Here is a 20,000-nt window from a genome sequence, read left to right as displayed (position 1 = left end):
CATCACCACCACCATCACCACCATCACCACCATCCACATCCTCCACCTCCTCCCTTCTAACCCCGGTAACAAAGTTTTACGAATATAAAAAATATATTCTTTGGTTCTTTCGTTAAAGTCACGAAGATAGACGATAAAATAATAATGAAAAATGAATTAAATTGAAATTAAAAACCCAAAACTCACTTAAATTTGAAAATGTAAAATTTTTATTTTATTGTTATTATTTACTTGTTATTATTTATTTATTGTATTTGTATTGTATTTTTTAAATTATATTTCTATAATATATTTATTGTATTTTTATTACATTTTTATCGTATTTTTATTGTATTTGTATTATATTTTTTATTGTATTTTTATTATATTTGTATTGTATTTCAATTGTATTTGTATCGTCTTTTTATTGTATTTTATTGTATTATTGTATTTTTATTGTATTTTTATTATATTTGTATCGTCTTTTTATCGTCTTTTTATTGTATTATTGTGTTTCTATTGTATTTTTATTGTCTTTTTATTGTATTATTGTATTTCTATTGTATTTTTATTGTATTATTGTATTTCTATTATATTTTTATTGTATTTGTATTGTATTTCTATAGTATTGTTATAGTTTTTATTGTATTTCTATTATATTTCTATTGTATTTGTATTGTATTTTTATTGTATTTCTATAGTATTTTTATTGTATTTTTTGTTGTATTTCTATAGTATTTTTATAGTATTTTTTATTGAATTTTTATTATATTTTTATTGTATTTGTATTGTATTTTTATTGTATTTTTATTGTATTTTTCTATTTCCGTGGCTCCACCGAAAAAAAAACACCGACTTTGACTTCCTGCATGCGCGAAAGTTTAAAGCAAAAAAAAATTAACGTAAATTTTTTTTCTTTCCCGAACCGCGACTTTCACGGTGCGTGTGGGCGCGAGGAGTTGTTGGTGATGATTGTAATCATGTTGATTGTAATCATGTTGATTGTAAACGAACGTTAATCATGACGAACATGCGCCGACTCTGAAAGTTATTGCCTCCGAGAAATACACAAACAGTGTAGTGTATAGTGTAGTGTAAAGTGTGTAGTGTATAGTGTAGTGTATAGTGTAGTGTATAGTGTAGTGTAGTTTGTAGTGTATAGTGTAGTGTATAGTGTAGTGTATAGAGTAGTGTATAGTGTAGTGTATAGTGTAGTGTATAGTGTAGTGTATAGTGTAGTGTATAGTGTAGTTTGTAGTGTATAGTGTAGTGTATAGTGTAGTGTACAGTGTAGTGCATAATGTAGTGTATAATGTAGTGTGTAGTGTAGTGTGTAGTGTAGTGTTTAATGTAGTGTATAATGTAGTGTGTAGTGTGTAGTGTAGTGTTTAATGTAGTGTATAGTGTAGTGTGTAGTGTATAGTGTAGTGTATAGTGTAGTGTAGTGTATAGTGTGTAGTGTATAGTGTAGTGTGTAGTGTGTAGTGTATAGTGTAGTGTAGTGTATAGTGTGTAGTGTATAGTGTAGATAGTGTAGTGTATAGTGTAGTGTATAGTGTAGTGTATAGTGTAGTGTGTAGTGTAGTGTATAGTGTGTAGTGTATAGTGTAGTGTGTAGTGTAGTGTGTAGTGTAGTGTATAGTGTAGTGTATAGTGTAGTGTAGTGTGTAGTGTATAGTGTAGTGTATAGTGTAGTGTATAGTGTAGTGTGTAGTGTAGTGTACAGTGTAGTGTGTAGTGTAGTGTAGTGTGTAGTGTATAGTGTAGTGTATAGTGTAGTAGTGTATAGTGTAGTGTGTAGTAGTGTATAGTGTAGTGTGTAGTGTATAGTGTAGTGTATAGTAGTGTATAGTGTAGTGTATAGTGTAGTGTGTAGTGTAGTGTATAGTGTAGTGTAGTGTGTAGTGTATAGTGAAGTGTAGTGTATAGTGTAGTGTAAAGTGTAGTGTATAGTGTAGTGTATAGTGTAGTGTAGTGTATAGTGTATAGTGTAGTGTATAGTGTATAGGGTAGTGTGTAGTGTATAGTGTAGTGTATAGTGTAGTGTATAGTGTAGTGTATAGTGTAGTGTATAGTGTAGTGTAGTGTATAGTGTAGTGTATAGTGTAGTGTATAGTGTAGTGTATAGTGTAGTGTATAGTGTATAGTGTAGTGTGTAGTGTAGTGTATAGTGTAGTGTATAGTGTAGTGTATAGTATAGTGTATAGTGTAGTGTATAGTGTAGTGTATAGTGTAGTGTGTAGTGTAGCGTGTAGTGTAGTGTATAGTGTAGTGTATAGTGTAGTGTATATTGTAGTGTATAGTGTAGTGTGTAGTGTAGTGTAGAGTGTAGTGTATAGTGTAGTGTAGTGTGTATAGTGTAGTGTATAGGGTAGTGTAGTGTGTAGTGTAGTGTATAGTGTAGTGTAGAGTGTAGTGTATAGTGTAGTGTGTATAGTGTAGTGTATAGGGTAGTGTAGTGTATAGTGTAGTGTAGAGTGTAGTGTATAGTGTAGTGTATAGTGTAGTGTAGAGTGTAGTGTATAGTGTAGTGTAGATAGTGTAGTGTATAGTGTAGTGTATAGTGTAGTGTATAGTGTAGTGTAGTGTGTAGTGTAGTGTAGTGTATAGTGTAGTGTAGTGTGTAGTGTATAGTGTAGTGTATAGTGTAGTGTGTAGTGTAGTGTATAGTGTAGTGTATAGTGTAGTGTAGTGTATAGTGTAGTGTATAGTGTAGTGTGTAGTGTAGTGTATAGTGTAGTGTATAGTGTAGTGTATAGTGTAGTGTATAATATAGTGTAGTTTCGATTTAAAGCTTTCGTGACTGCAATGATTCATCTTCTTTGGTTCTTTCGGTAAAGTCACGTAGAATGAGAATAAAATAATAAATTGATAAAATAAAATAACACATTAATATTCTCACGACGTTTCGGCCACAACACAAGCGGCCTTTATCAGGTGAAGGGACGAGACTGTCTGGTAGGACAGCGCTGGAGTGAAAGACCCACGTTCAGATCACGACCTTTAAGCTCTGTGATATATAACGACTTATTGTTGGTAGCTTAGCTGATTGGAGAATATAGAGTTTATTGATAACATTAAGGTAATTTATATTTTAGTTTTTTATTGCTTCACTATATAGTACTGTGAATAGCTCAGATGTGTAGTCATTTCTGTGACCAGTCACTAGCTAATCACTCAGTTATTTCAATGCTAAATTCGCCTAGTTATTTCAATGCTAAATTCTCCTGTTTGATTTGTACTAAGTGCCTCGGTGAATGTGTATGGTCTGACTTTAACGTAGCTATTTCTGTGACCAGTTACAAGCTAATCACTCAGCTATTTCAATGCTAAATTCTATGCTAATTTCTTTGTCAAGGGGTGCCTCTGCGGATGTGTATGCTTTAACTTAGCTATTTCAATGCTAAATTCTATGCTAATTCCTTTATCAAGGGGTGCCTCTGCAGATGTGTATGCTTTAACTTTTAACATAGCTATTTCTGTGACCAGTCACAAGCTAATCACTCAGCCATTTCAATGCTAAATTCTATGCTAATTCCTTTGTCAAGGCGCTTTGTTTCCTCTCACACAGCTTAAAGGCCGTGATCTGAACGTGGCTCTTTCACTCCAGCGCTGTCCTACCAGACAGTCTCGTCCCTTCACCTGATGAAGGCCGCTTGTGTTGTGGCCGAAACGTCGTGAGAATATTAATGTGTTATTTTATTTTATCAATTTATTATTTTATTCTCATTCTACGTGACTTTACCGAGAGAACCAAAGAAGTATAGTGTAGTGTATAGTGTAGTGTATAGTGTAGTGTATAGTGTAGTGTATAGTCTAGTGTAGTGTGTAGTGTATAGTGTAGTGCATAGTGTAGTGTAGTGTGTAGTGTATAGTGTAGTGTATAGTGTATAGTGTAGTGTGTAGTGTAGTGTATAGTGTGGTGTATAGTGTAGTGTATAGTGTAGTGTATAGTGTAGTGTATAGTGTAGTGTATAGTGTAGTGTATAGTGTAGTGTATAGTGTAGTGTAGTGTGTAGTGTATAGTGTAGTGCATAGTGTAGTGTAGTGTGTAGTGTAGTGTATAGTGTAGTGTGTAGTGTATAGTGTAGTGTATAGTGTAGTGAAAGTGTAGTGTATAGTGTAGTGTGTAGTGTATAGTGTAGTGTGTAGTGTATAGTGTAGTGCATAGTGTAGTGTAGTGTGTAGTGTATAGTGTAGTGTATAGTGTAGTGTATAGTGTAGTGTATAGTATAGTGTGTAGTGTAGTCTGTAGTGTATAGTGTAGTGTATAGTGTAGTGTATGGTGTAGTGTGTAGTGTAGTGTATAGTGTAGTGTATAGTGTAGTGTGTAGTGAAGTGCAGAGTGTAGTGTGTAGTGTATAGTGTAGTGTATAGTGTAGTGTATCGTGTAGTGTAGTGTATAGTGTATTGTAGTGTATAGTGTAGTGTATAGTGTAGTGTATAGTGTGTAGTGTAGTGTATAGTGTAGTAGTGTATAGTGTAGTGTAGTTTATAGTGTAGTGTATAGTGTAGTAATGTATAGTGTAGTGTTGTGTATAGTGTAGTGTATAGTGTAGTATATAGTGTAGTGTGTAGTAGTGTGTAGTGTCTAGTGTATAGTATAGTGTAGTGTATAGTGTAGTGTATAATGTAGTATATAGTGTAGTGTGTTGTAGTGCGTAGTAGTGTATAGTGTAGTGTATAGTGTAGTGTAGAGTGTAGTGTATAGTGTAGTGTATAGTGTAGTGTGTAGTGTAGTGTATAGTGTAGTGTATAGTGTAGTGTATAGTGTAGTGTATAGTGTGTAGTAGTGTACAGCATAGTGTATAGTGTAGTGTATAGTGTAGTGTAGAGTGTAGTGTATAGTGTAGTGTATAGTGTAGTGTACAGCGTAGTGTATAATAGTGCAGTGCATCAATGTCTCTGTGCATCACTGCTCCACCCGTAAACCCCCAACACCCTCCGCCACTGCAGCTCACCCCCGCCACCTCCACCGCCTCTCCGACGTCCGCGATGTCCTCGCCGACGACCTCCGCCCGGCGCCGCCCCTCCGGCCCTCCACCACCACCACCACCACCGCCACCACTGCCGGCACCGCCGCTGTTGCCGCTGCTGCTTCTTCTGCTGCTCCTGACGGCCTCCGCGATGCCCGCGGCTGCCCGGCCATCGGACGGCGGCCTCCCCGCCGGCTGCTCCCGCCTCGCATCCGACCGCAGCGCCGTCGAATGCTCGAGGGGCTTCTCCGGCGACTCCGGCTTCAGCGACGACGAGCCCGCCGCCCTCATCGGGAAGATCTCCTTCGCGGACGCGGGCCTCGAACGCCTCGCCGACGGCGCCTTCGACGCCCTCCGGGAGCTGGGCGCCGTCGATCTCGGGGGCCCGGCGGCCAACCGCTGGCGGTGCGACTGCGGCGTCTGGTACCTGCGCTCGTGGCTCGCCAAGCAGGCCGACCAGGGCCCTGGGCCGGGGGAGCGGTGCGCGTGGCCGCCGCGGCTGAGGGGCCGCGTGGTGGCCCTGCTGTCGACGGAGGAGGCCCTGCGCGGCTGCCTGCCGGCGTGCCCGGGCGCGCTGGCGTCCCATGCGGGCCTCTACCTGTCCGCGGCCGCCCACGGGGCCCTCGTGCTGACGCTGGTCTACCTGGTGCACAAGCTGCGGAGACAGGTGCGGCAGGTGAGGAAGGGGGAAGGGGGGCGCGTGTGTGTGTGTGTGTACGTGTGTGTGTGTACGTGTGTGTGTACGTGTGTGTGTACGTGTGTGTACGTACGTGTGTGTGTGTGTGTGTACGTGTACGTCTGTGTGTGTACATACGTGTGTGTGTGTACGTGCGTGTGTGTGTGTGTACGTCTGCGTGTGTGTGTGTACGTCTGCGTGTGTGTGTGTGTGTGTACGTACGTGTGTGTGTGTACGTACGTGTGTGTGTGTGTACGTGCGTCTGTGTGTGTGTGTGTACGTGCGTGTGTGTGTGTACGTGCGTGCGTGTGTGTACGTCTGTGTGTGTGTGTACGTGTGTGTGTGTACGTGCGTGTGTGTGTGTACGTCTGTGTGTGTGTGTGTGCGTCTGTGTGTGTGTACGTGCGTGCGTGTGTGTACGTGTGTGTGTGTACGTGTGTGTGTGTGTGTACGTACGTGTGTGTGTGTGTACGTGTGTGTGTGTGTGTACGTACGTGTGTGTGTGTGTACGTGTGTGTGTGTGTGTGTACGTGTGTGTGTGTGTACGTGTGTGTGTGTGTGTACGTGCGTGTGTGTGTGTACGTCTGTGTGTGTGTGTGTACGTGTGTGTGTGTGTGTGTACGTGTGTGTGTGTGTACGTGTGTGTGTGTGTGTGTACGTGCGTGTGTGTGTGTGTACGTGAGTGTCTCGGTCAGTCGACCCGCGGCACCTGCTGGGTCTGCCCCCCCACGAGCCCCCCCCCCCCCCCCCTTGCCGGCGGGGGCGTTCGGCAACTTCACGTGGCGGCCTCAGGGTTGCGCGTGGCCTGGCCGCGAACGGCGGTTGTTGTTGTTGTTGTTGTGGTTGTTGTTGTTGTTGTGGTTGTTGTTGTTGTTGTTGTGTGTACGCGCGCGTGTTTCCCGCACCTCAACGCCACGCTCCCACGCTCCCACGCCACACCCCCCCCTTCGTTATTTTGCTCCGTGAGAAGAGCCACACTCCCCCTGCTGTTTGGCAGTCCCCTGCCCCGAGCAGAGGACTGTCCGCCCCTAGTGGCGGCAGGAGCCGGAGCCGGAGCCGGTCCACCGGACCTCGCGAATGGCACGGAGATCCAGGCGGTACCGGTCCAGCTCCCGACGGAGGGAGCGGCAGCCTCTCCTCCAAACACACACCGGAGCCGGTCAACCGGACCCTTCCTGCAAACCCGCAAAGAAATATCCTGGCGGTACCGGTCCAGCTCCCGACGGAGGGAGCGGCAGCCTCTCCTCCGCAGGGAGCGTTCGAACATTCCAACGTGGCCACCCGCTGGTGGCTTTTCGTTGTTTCTGGAGGAGCCCCGAGGGTACGGGATTCAGTCTCCTGGCTCCGCCAACTGGGGTTTGGCCAGGAGACATCATGGACGCCTGTCCCCCTGAGGCCTCCGGCACAAAAGCTTGTTAGTTAGATATGTGTAGGTTTTTGACTTTAACATAGCCATTCCTGTGACCAGTCACAAGCTAATCCCTCAGCTATTTGATATGTAAACACCTTTGTCAAGGTACCTCACTTCTCCCAACCAGCTGAAAAGTCGCTACGAATCTTAACATCGTTCACTGAAGCTCTGTCGTCCCGACAGGTCTGTACCTTTCACCTGAAGACGGCCGCTTGCGTTGTGGCCGAAACGTCGTGAGAATTTTATTGTGTTATTTTATTATTCTATTCTCATTCTACGTGACCTTACCGAAAGAACCAAAGAAGAAGATTTTAGACGTGGTTTTGTGGTAATTAAATTGAAGGTGGAGGGGTTACCGGCATAACGCACCCATCCAGAGCCCCCGCTTGGCCGCTGTGGTGGCTGCAAACGCCATGAGGGGATTGACCAATCGAATTTGGCCCTCCTCCCCACGGCACTGCTCACCACAGCGTTGCCATCCGGCACCAAGGAGGAGGTAGGGGGTTGTGATTCCCGGGGTGTGGGAAGCTGTAAGCCCCAGGCTACTTTGGGCTCGCCTTCCCGTCAGCCGGAGGCGAGGAGTGGTGGTCGTGGTTACTTATGCCCCCGCCGAAGATGAACATCCGTGGAGGGATGCAGGCAAGGCCGATGAGTCAGATGCCTTCTGTGACCTACTGTCACAGGTGCTGGCTAAAGTGGCCCCTCGGGATAGAGTCATCTTGTTGGGTGACTTCAATGCCCGAGTTGGTCACGGTGCTGGCACCTGGTCTGGAGTGATTGGAGGGCATGGGCCAGATCAGCTCAATAACAACGGTAGGAGGCTGCTAGATTTTTGTGCAGCCCACGGGCTTGTAATTACCAACACGCTGTTCCGGCATCGGCGCATCCACGCAACATCATGGATGCACGCCGGGTCCAAGCAAGAACATCTGCCGGACTACGTAGTGATGGACCAACGGATTCGAGCCCATGTCCTTGACACCAGGACCTACCATGGAGCTGATCTGCCCTCTGACCATCGACTAGTCATCTGTAAGATGCGCCTGCCATTCTTCCGCTCCGGCGGTGGGTGTACACCCAGGACCCCATTCCAACCTAAGGTGGCCTGGCCTCAGCTAGCTGACGAAAGTTGCGAGCGAGAATTTCATCATCGCTCGCGGCTGGGGTTGGCATCGTCCGCCACCACTCCTCCTGATGCCGAGGGGGAAATGGGCGGCGAGGTTTCGGACCGTTGCTCAGGCGGCTGGGCTGAGCGATTTCCCCTCCCCCCAGGACCTCAGGGAAACGCTCTGCAGGTCCGCGAGCCTGTTCCTGGCCGGTCGGAGATTGGATCACCGTTCTTTCCCCCCCGATGACGGCAGATAGGCGCGGCAGCGCCGCAGGTTACTTTTGTGATGCAGTTAACCCCTAACCCTCACCCACAACCCTCACCCAACCCACAACGCTCACCCACAACGCTCACCCACAACCCTCACCCAACCCACAACGCTCACCCAACCCACAACGCTCACCCACAACGCTCACCCACAGCGCTCACCCACAACTCGCTCTCCTCCCCCCCCGCCGCCAAGAATCTGGAGTACGACATCTACCAGGAAGCCAATGAGGAGAGTCCCTACGAGCTGGGCGAGACCTCGACGAGGAAGACGAAGACGAAGGGAGGTGGCGGAGGAGGTGGTGGTGGCGGCGGTGACGGTGACACCAGCGGCTATGCCCCTGTGGGACCGCTGCGCAAGGAAGAGCAGTATGCGGCGCTCGCACCGGCGGGCAAGGGCGGTGGTGGTGGCGGTGGAGGCGGTGGAGGCGGTGGCAATGCGGGGCTGGCCAAACGCAAGGGGGTCAAGCAGCAGGGGCTCTAGCAAGGGGGTCGAGCAAAGGGAGGACCACCCAACCCCGTGTCCTGTCTGTCTGTCTGGCGTGGGTCTCTGTGTGGGTCTCTGTGTGGGTCTCTGTGTGGGGCTCTGTGTGGGGCTCTGTGGGTCTCTTTGTGGGTCTCTCTGTGGGTTTCTCTGTGAGGCTCTGTGGGTCTCTGTGGGTCTCTGTGGGTCTCTGTGGGTCTCTCTGTGAGGCTCTGTGGGTCTCTGTGGGTCTCTGTGGGTCTCTCTGTGGATCTCTGTGGGTGTCTGTGTGGGTCTCTGTGGGTCTCTGTGGGTCTCTGTGGGTCTCTCTGTGGGTCTCTGTGGGTCTCTCTGTGGGTCTCTGTGGGTTTCTCTGTGAGTCTCTCTGTGGGTCTCTGTGGGTCTCTGTGGGTCTCTGTGTGGGTCTCTGTGGGTCTCTGTGGGTTCACTGTGTGTTAATCTAGACCTCTGTGTTAATTTAGACCTCTGTGTTAAACTAGACCTCTGTGTTAATCTAGACCTCTGTGTTAATCTAGACCCCTCTGTGTTAATCTAGACCTCTGTGTTAATCTAGACCTCTGTGTTAATCTAGACCCATCTGTGTTAATCTAGATCTCTCTGTGTTAACCTAGACCCATCTGTGTTAATCTAGACCTCTGTGTTAATCTAGACCCCTCTGTGTTAATCTAGACCTCTGTGTTAATCTAGACCTCTGTGCTAATCTAGACCCATCTGTGTTAATCTAGACCTCTGTGTTAATCGAGACCCCGGTGTGTTAATCTAGACCTCTGTGTTAATCTAGACCCCTGTGTTAATCTAGACCTCTATGTTAATCTAGACCTCTGTGTTAATCTAGACCTCTGTGTTAATCTAGACATCTGTGTTAATCTAGACCTCTGTGTTAATCTAGACGTCTGTGTTAATCTAGACCCATCTGTGTTAATCTAGACCTCTGTGTTAATCTAGACCCATCTGTGTTAATCTAGACCTCTGTGTTAATCTAGACCCCTGTGTTAATCTACACCTCTGTGTTAATCTAGACCTCTGTGTTAATCTAGACCTCTGTGTTAATCTAGACCCATCTGTGTTAATCTAGACCTCTGTGTTAATCGAGACCCCGGTGTGTTAATCTAGACCTCTGTGTTAATCTAGACCTCTGTGTTAATCTAGACCCATCTGTGTTAATCTAGACCCTCTGTGTTAATCTAGACCTCTGTGTTAATCTAGACCTCTGTGTTAATCTAGACCCATCTGTGTTAATCTAGACCTCTGTGTTAATCGAGACCCCGGTGTGTTAATCTAGACCTCTGTGTTAATCTAGACCTCTGTGTTAATCTAGACCCATCTGTGTTAATCTAGACCCTCTGTGTTAATCTAGACCTCTGTGTTAATCTAGACCCATCTGTGTCAATCTAGACCTCTGTGTTAATCTAGACCCCAGTGTGTTAATCTAGACCTCTGTGTTAATCTAGACCTCTGTGTTAATCTAGACCTCTGTGTTAATCTAGACCTCTGTGTTAATCTAGACCTCTGTGTTAATCTAGACCTCTGTGTTAATCTAGACCTCTGTGTTAATCTAGACCTCTGTGTTAATCTAGACCCCTGTGTGTTAATCTAGACCTCTGTGTTAATCTAGACCTCTGTGTTAATCTAGACCTCTGTGTTAATCTAGACCCATCTGTGTTAATCTAGACCCCTCTGTGTTAATCTAGACCTCTGTGTTAATCTAGACCCCTCTGTGTTAATCTAGACCTCTGTGTTAATCTAGACCTGTGTGTTAATCTAGACCCCTGTGTTAATCTAGACCTCTGTGTTAATCTAGACCTCTGTGTTAATCTAGACCCATCTGTGTTAATCTAGACCCTCTGTGTTAATCTAGACCTCTGTGTTAATCTAGACCTCTGTGTTAATCTAGACCCATCTGTGTCAATCTAGACCTCTGTGTTAATCTAGACCCCAGTGTGTTAATCTAGACCTCTGTGTTAATCTAGACCCCTCTGTGTTAATCTAGACCCCTCTGTGTTAATCTAGACCTCTGTGTTAATCTAGACCCCTCTGTGTTAATCTAGACCTCTGTGTTAATCTAGACCTCTGTGTTAATCTAGACCTGTGTGTTAATCTAGACCCCTGTGTTAATCTAGACCTCTGTGTTAATCTAGACCTCTGTGTTAATCTAGACCTCTGTGTGTTAATCTAGACCTCTGTTTTAATCTAGACCTGTGTGTTAATCTAGACCCCTGTGTTAATCTAGACCTCTGTGTTAATCTAGACCCCTCTGTGTTAATCTAGACCTCTGTGTTAATCTAGACCTCTGTGTTAATCTAGACCCATCTGTGGTAATCTAGATCTCTCTGTGTTAACCTAGACCCATCTTTGTTAATCTAGACCTCTGTGTTAATCTAGACCCCTCTGTGTTAATCTAGACCTCTGTGTTAATCTAGACCTCTGTGCTAATCTAGACCTCTGTGTTAATCTAGACCTCTGTGTTAATTTAGACCTCTGTGTTAATCTAGACCTCTGTCTTAATCTAGACCTCTGTGTTAATCTAGACCTCTGTGTTAATCTAGACCTCTGTGTTAATCTAGACCTCTGTGTTAATCTAGACCCCTGTGTGTTAATCTAGACCTCTGTGTTAATCTAGACCTCTGTGTTAATCTAGACCTCTGCGTTAATCTAGACCCCTCTGTGTTAATCTAGACCCCTCTGTGTTAATCTAGACCTCTGTGTTAATCTAGACCCCTCTGTGTTAATCTAGACCTCTGTGTTAATCTAGACCTCTGTGTTAATCTAGACCTGTGTGTTAATCTAGACCCCTGTGTTAATCTAGACCTCTGTGTTAATCTAGACCTCTGTGTTAATCTAGACCTCTGTGTGTTAATCTAGACCTCTGTTTTAATCTAGACCTGTGTGTTAATCTAGACCCCTGTGTTAATCTAGACCTCTGTGTTAATCTAGACCCCTCTGTGTTAATCTAGACCTCTGTGTTAATCTAGACCTCTGTGTTAATCTAGACCCATCTGTGTTAATCTAGATCTCTCTGTGTTAACCTAGACCCATCTGTGTTAATCTAGACCTCTGTGTTAATCTAGACCCCTCTGTGTTAATCTAGACCTATGTGTCAATCTAGACCTCTGTGCTAATCTAGACCCATCTGTGTTAATCTAGACCTCTGTGTTAATCGAGACCTATGTGTTAATCTAGACCCCTCTGTTAATCTAGACCTCCGTATTAATCTAGACCCCTGTGTTAATCTAGACCTCTGTGTTAATCTAGACCTCTGTGTTAATCTAGACCTCTGTGTTAATCGAGACCTATGTGTTAATCTAGACCTCTGTGTTAATCTAGACCCATCTGTGTTAATCTAGACATCTGTGTTAATCTAGACCTCTGTGTTAATCTAGACCTCTGTGTTAATCTAGACCTCTGTGTTAATCTAGACCTCTGTGTTAATCTAGACCTCTGTGTTAATCTAGACCTCTGTGTTAATCGAGACCCCGGTGTGTTAATCTAGACCTCTGTGTTAATCTAGACCTCTGTGTTAATCTAGACCCCTCTGTGTTAATCTAGACCTCTGTGTTAATCTAGACCTCTGTGTTAATCTAGACCCATCTGTGTTAATGTAGACCTCTGTGTTAATCGAGACCCATCTGTGTTAATCTAGACCTCTGTGTTAATCTAGACCCATCTGTGTTAATCAAGACCTCTGTGTTAATCTAGACCCCTGTGTTAATCTAGACCTCTGTGTTAATCTAGACCTCTGTGTTATTCTAGACCTCTGTGTTAATCTAGACCTCTGTGTTAATCTAGACCTCTGTGTTAATCTAGACCTCTGTGTTAATCTAGACCCATCTGTGTTAATCTAGATCTCTGTGTTAATCTAGACCCCTCTGTGTTAATCTAGACCTCTGTGTTAATCTAGACCCATCTGTGTTAATCTAGACCTCTGTGTTAATCTAGACCTCTGTGTTAATCTAGACCCATCTGTGTTAATCTAGACCTCTGTGTTACTCTAGACCCCTCTGTATTAATCGAGACCTCTGTGTTAATCTAGACCTCTGCGTTAATCCAGACCTCTGTGTTAATCTAGACCTCTGTGTGTTAATCTAGACCTCTGTGTTAATCTAGACCTCTGTGTTAATCTAAACCTCTGTGTTAATCTAGACCCCTGTGTGTTAATCGAGACCTCTGTGTTAATCTACACCTCTGTGTTAATCTAGACCTCTGTGTTAATCTAGCCCTCTCTGTGTTAATCTAGACCCCTGTGTTAATCTAGACCTGTGTGTTAATCGAGACACCGGTGTGTTAATCTAGACCTCTGTGTTAATCTAGATCTCTGTGTTAATCTAGACCTGTGTGTTAATCTAGACCTCTGTGTTAATCTAGACCTCTGTGTTAATCTAGACCTCTGTGTTAATCGAGACCCCGGTGTGTTAATCTAGACCTCTGTGTTAATCTAGACCTCTGTGATAATCTAGACCCCTCTGTGTTAATCTAGACCTCTGTGTTAATCTAGACCTCTGTGTTAATCTAGACCCATCTGTGTTAATCTAGACCTCTGTGTTAATCGAGACCCCGGTGTGTTAATCTAGACCTCTGTGTTAATCTAGACCTCTGTGTGTTAATCTAGACCTCTGTTTTAATCTAGACCTCTGTGTTAATCTAGACCTCTGTGTTATTCTAGACCTCTGTGTTAATCTAGACCTCTGTGTTAATCTAGACCTCTGTGTTAATCTAGACCTCTGTGTTAATCTAGACCCATCTGTGTTAATCTAGATCTCTCTGTGTTAATCTAGACCCCTCTGTGTTAATCTAGACCTCTGTGTTAATCTAGACCTCTGTGTTAATCTAGACCCATCTGTGTTAATCTAGACCTCTGTGTTAATCTAGACCTCTGTGTTAATCTAGACCCATCTGTGTTAATCTAGACCTGTGTTACTCTAGACCCCTCTGTGTTAATCGAGACCTCTGTGTTAATCTAGACCTCTGCGTTAATCCAGACCTCTGTGTTAATCTAGACCTCTGTGTGTTAATCTAGACCTCTGTGTTAATCTAGACCTCTGTCTTAATCTAGACCTCTGTGTTAATCTAGACCCCTGTGTGTTAATCGAGACCTCTGTGTTAATCGAGACCTCTGTGTTAATCTAGACCTCTGTGTTAATCTAGACCTCTGTGTTAATCTAGATCTCTGTGTTAATCTAGACCTCTGCGTTAGACTCGTGGCTGAGTGAGGCGTCATGTCCATGATTAAAACGAACGTTGGCTGTGCATATCTCCTGTAGTCGCTGTGTGTGTGGGTGTGTGTGTGGGCGTGTGTGTGTGTGGGTGTGTGTGTGGGTGTGTGTGTGTGGGTGTGTGTGTGTGTGTATGTGTGGGTGTGTGTGTGGGTGTGTGAGTGTGTGTATGTGGGTCTGTGTTGGTAACGCTGTGTGGAAGCAACCTGGTCTGTCGCTCCGCACTAAGCTTCAGGTCTTCTCGGCCACGGTCATTCCCTCCCTTCTCTACGCTTGCGAAACGTGGACCCCCCTAATGGAACATCTTCGCCGGTTAGAAACATTTAGGCTGGCCTGCCTACGATCCATCCTAGGCTTAACCAGGCTGGATTGTGTGAGGAGCTCACAAATCCTTGAAAGATCTGGGCAAGGTCCCATCGGTGAGCTCCTCCGGCGGGCAAGGCTGCGTTGGCTGGGTCATGTAGCCCGCATGCCCAGCCACCGCATTCCGAAACAGCTTTTGTTCGGCCGGATTGAGGGGTCTAAACGGGCGCGGCACGGGCTAGAGAAGAGATGGAGTGATGTGGTACAGGAGGACGTGGAGCTGAATGGACTTGCCGATGACTGGTACCAGCGGTGTCAAGATCGGCCTCTGTGGAGGAGGCTCGTGAAGGACGCTACTGGGCAGTTGGAGGCAGTCGCCCTCCAACAACAACGGAGGGCGGAGGAGCGACGCTCAGAACAACGAGCGGAGCGTTGGGTGGCTAAAGCGCAGCAGGTTGGCACAGTAGGGGGCACAGGTGGTGCATCAGCCAGTGATCTCAGTCAGTCGACCCGTGGCACCTGGGTCTGCCCCGTGACCTCCTGCCAGCGGGCGTTCGACACTTCACGTGGCCTCAAGGTGCACATAGCCTGGCACAAGCGTCGTGGTGACGTCCCCGCCACTTAGTGGAGAATGGCGGTTGTTGTTGTGTGTGTTGGTGTGTGTGTGTATGGGTGTGTGTGTAGGTGTGTGGGTGTGCGTGTGTGGGTGTGTGGGTGTTTGGGTGTGCGTGTGTGGGTGTGTGGGTGTTTGGGTGTGTGTGTAGTTCGTGAAGCCTTCAATAGCTGTACCGGGGGAATCTCCATATGGTACAGATATAATGGGAGGCTGATCGATGCCTGGGTGCGGTCAAGGGATGGCTCCCTATTGCTCAACCACGTTATGTATGCCGATGATTTGGTAATAGCTGCTCATTTAGAGGAGGAGTTGGAGACGCTGCTGCTGAAACTGGAGCGTGCCACTACGAGGTGGGGCCTTACCATCAGACCCACCAAATACTAAGCACCTGCCTGGGTATTTTGTACCATCGGACACTCCACCCCCACAACTCCCAATCGGTGATGGGGCAGTTGTGGAGAGAGTGGAGAGTTTCCCATACCTGGGCAGTGTGCTTATGACCGGCTCCAGTTTAACAGCAGAGGTCTCACTCTGAATCAGTCGAGCGGCAATATCTTTTCATCGGTTGCGTAACGCTGTGTGGAAGCTACCTGGTCTGTCGCTCCGCACTAAGCTTCAGGTTTTCTCGGCCACGGTCATTCCCTCCCTTCTCTACGCTTGCGAAACGTGGACCCACCTAATGGAACATCTTCGCCGGTTAGAAACATTTAGGCTAGCCTGCCTACGATCCATCCTGGGTTTAACCAGACTGGATTGTGTGAGGAGCTCACAAATCCTTGAAAGATCTGGGCAGGGTCCCATTGGTGAGCTCCTCCGGCAGGCAAGGCTGCGATGGCTGGGTCATGTAGCCCGCATGCCCAGCCACAGCATACCGAAACAGAGAGACACACACACAGAGACACACACAGAGACACACACACAGACACACACAGACACAGGGACACACACACAGACACAGAGACACAGACACACACACACAGACACACACAGAGTCACACACACAGAGTCACACACACATAGACACACACACACAAACACAGAGACACACACACAGACACACACACACAGACACACACACACAGACACACACACAGACACACACACTGACACACAGACACACACACAGAGACACACACACACAGCCACACACACACTGACACACAGACACACAGACACACACACAGACACACACACACAGACACACAGACTCACACAGACACACAAACACAGACACACACACAGACACAATGCAGTCATCATTATTATTATTTGAGAGCTGTGTCTGCCTCATTCGCGTATCGAGCCCAGCCAGCGGTGTGAGCGTTGTTCACTATCTGGTTCAGTGTCTGGTTCACTATCTGGTTCAGTATCCGGTTCAGTGTCTGGTTCAGCTGACCGCATCGAATCGGCGAGGCTGGCTGCCTCTTATCTGTGGACTTGCAGGAGACTCAGGCAAACCACGAACTCAACAACAACTCCCACACTCACCACTACTCACCACTCACTCACCATTCACTCACTCAGCACCACTCACCACTCACTCACCACTCACTCACCACTCACACACTCACCACTCACTCACCACCACTCACTCACCACTCACTCACCCACTCACTCACCACTCACTCACCACTCACTCACTCAGCACCACTCACTCACCACTCACTCACTCAGCACCACTCACCACTCACTCACCACCACTCACTCACCACTAACTCACCACTCACTCACCACTCACTCACTCAGCACCACTCACCACTCACTCACCACTCCCTCACTCACCACTCACTCACTCACCACCACTCACTCACACACTCACCACTCACCACCACTCACTCACTACTCACTCACCACTTACTCACTCACTCACCACTCACTCACTCACACACTCACCACTCACTCATTCACTCACCACTAACTCACCACTCACTCACTCACCACTCACTCACTACTCAGTCACTCACCACTCACTCACTCACCACCACTCACTCACTCACACACTCACCACTCACTCACTCACTACTCACTCACCACTTACTCACTCACTCACCACTCACTCACTCACACACTCACCACTCACTCATTCACTCACTCACTCACCACTCACTCACCTCTGACTCACTCACAACTCACTCACTCACCACTCACTCACTCACCACCACTCACCACTCACTCACCACTCACTCACCCACTCACTCACCACTCACTCACCACTCACTCACCACGACTCACTCACTCACCACCACTCACCACGACTCACTCACTCACTACTCACTCACCACTCACTCACCCACTCACTCACCACTCACTCACCACTCACTCACTCACTCGCCACTCACTCACCACTCACTCACCACTCACTCACCACGACTCACTCACTCACCACCACTCACCACGACTCACTCACTCACCACTCACTCACTCACACACTCACCAACCACTCACTCACCACTCACTCATTCACTCACCACCACTCACCACTCAATCACCACTCACTCACTCACCACCCACTCACCACTCACCCACTCACTCACCTCTCACTCACCACTCACTCACCACGACTCACTCACTCACCACCACTCACCACGACTCACTCACTCACCACTCACTCACTCACTCGCCCACTCACTCACCACTCACTCACCACTCACTCACTCACTCGCCACTCACTCACTCACTCACCTCTCACTCACCACTCACTCACTCACACACTCACCAACCACTCACTCACCACTCACTCATTCACTCACCACCACTCACCACTCAATCACCACTCACTCACTCACTCACCACTCACCACCCACTCACCACTCACCCACTCACTCACCTCTCACTCACCACTCACTCACCACCAGTCACCACTCAATCACTCACTCACCACTCACTCACTCACTCACCACCACTCACCACGACTCACTCACCACCACTCACTCACCGCTCACTCACCACTCACTCACCACCACTCACTACGACTCACTCACCACTCACTCACCACCCACTCAACACTCACCACCCACTCACCACTCACTCACCACTCACTCACTCACCACTCACTCACTCACCACTCACTCACTCACCACTCACCACCCACTCACCACTCACTCACTCACCACTCACCACCATTCATTCACTCACCACGACTCACTCACTCACTCACCACTCACTCACCTCTCACCACCATTCATTCACTCACCACGACTCACTCACTCACTCACCACTCACTCACTCACTCACCCACTCACTCACTCACCACTCACTCACCACTCACTCACTCACTAGCCACTCACTCACTCACCACCACTCACCACTCACTCACTAACCACTCACTCACCTCTCACTCACCACTCACTCACCACTCACTCACTCACCACGACTCACCACTCACTCACTTACTCACCACTCACTCACTCACTCACCACTCACTCACTCAGTCACACACTCACTCACTCACCACTCAATCACCACTCACTCACCACCCACTCACCACTCACCCACTCACTCACCTCTCACTCACCACTCACTCACCACCAGTCACCACTCAATCACTCACTCACCACTCACTCACCACTCACTCACTCACTCACCACTCACTCACTCACTCACCACCACTCACCACGACTCACTCACCACCACTCACTCACCGCTCACTCACCACTCACTCACCACCACTCACTACGACTCACTCACCACTCACCACCCACTCAACACTCACCACCCACTCACCACTCACTCACCACTCACTCACTCACCACTCACTCACTCACCACTCACTCACTCACCACTCACCACCCACTCACCACTCACTCACTCACCACTCACCACCATTCATTCACTCACCACGACTCACTCACTCACTCACCACTCACTCACCTCTCACCACCATTCATTCACTCACCACGACTCACTCACTCACTCACCACTCACTCACTCACCCACTCACTCACTCACCACTCACTCACCACTCACTCACTCACTAGCCACTCACTCACTCACCACCACTCACCACTCACTCACTAACCACTCACTCACCTCTCACTCACCACTCACTCACCACTCACTCACTCACCACGACTCACCACTCACTCACTTACTCACCACTCACTCACTCACTCACCACTCACTCACTCAGTCACACACTCACTCACTCACCACTCACTCACACACTCACTCACACACTCACTCACTCACGCACACACTCACTCATTCACCCACTTACTCAGTCACTCACTCACTCACCACTCACCACCCACTCACCAACCTCTCATTCACCACTCACTCACTCACTCACCACTCACTCACCACTCACCACTCGCTCACTCACCACTCACCACCCACTCACCACTCACCCACTCACTCACCTCTCACTCACCACTCACTCACTCACCACCAGTCACCACTCACTCACTCACTCACCACTCACTCACCACTCACTCACTCACTAACCACTCACTCACTCACTCACCTCTCACCACCACTCACCACCACTCACTCACCACTCACCACCACTCACTCACCACCCACTCAACACCCACCACCCACTCACCACTCGCTCACCACTCACCACTCACTCACTCACCACTCACTCACCACTCACTCACCACTCACCACCACTCATTCACTCACCATGACTCACTCACTCACCACTCACTCACTCACCACTCACTCACTCACCACTCACCACACCACTCACTCACCACCACTCATTCACTCACCATGACTCACTCACTCACTCACCACTCACTCATCACTCACTCACTCACCACTCACCACACCACCACCATTACACCACCACCCCTACACCACCACCACTACACCAGGCACTCATTTGAGGCTAAATCGACCTAGGGGAGGCCCGGGACCGGTTCATAGAATCGTCACTGGATGGTGGTGGCCGTGAGCGGGAATTGAACTCGGGTCGCCAGGTTCGTAGCGCGGCGTAGCGCTAACCACTACACCCACCACTCCCTACA

The 20,000-nt window shown here is 47.5% G+C and overlaps 2 protein-coding genes across 4 annotated transcripts in view; one reads left to right on the top strand and one right to left on the bottom strand.

Annotated features, from left to right (window-relative positions):
• Positions 1–14,147, top strand: part of LOC116958444 (uncharacterized) — a 16,095-nt gene extending 1,948 nt beyond the window's left edge. For 2 of the 3 annotated variants that reach the window (XM_032981044.2, XM_032981043.2), the window contains exons 2-3: positions 4,936–5,631; positions 8,614–14,147. In XM_032981044.2, coding sequence (XP_032836935.2) covers positions 4,975–5,631; positions 8,614–8,901 — 945 coding nt within the window. In that variant the 5' untranslated portion in view covers positions 4,936–4,974 and the 3' untranslated portion in view covers positions 8,902–14,147. The remainder of the gene's footprint in view (positions 1–4,935; positions 5,632–8,613) is intronic. The other variant, XM_032981045.2, reaches the window with a different exon arrangement.
• Positions 1–20,000, bottom strand: part of LOC116955291 (ras-specific guanine nucleotide-releasing factor RalGPS2) — a 210,592-nt gene that overhangs the window by 143,776 nt on the left and 46,816 nt on the right. The window lies entirely within an intron of this gene.

This window comes from Petromyzon marinus, chromosome 59 (assembly GCF_048934315.1).
Source record: "Petromyzon marinus isolate PM22_M1 ecotype Great Lakes invasive population chromosome 59, UKy_Petmar_22M1.pri1.0, whole genome shotgun sequence".
Lineage (NCBI taxonomy): Eukaryota > Metazoa > Chordata > Hyperoartia > Petromyzontiformes > Petromyzontidae > Petromyzon > Petromyzon marinus.
The sequence above is the reverse complement of the archived record's forward strand: the minus strand, read 5'-3'. Positions and strand labels throughout refer to the sequence as shown.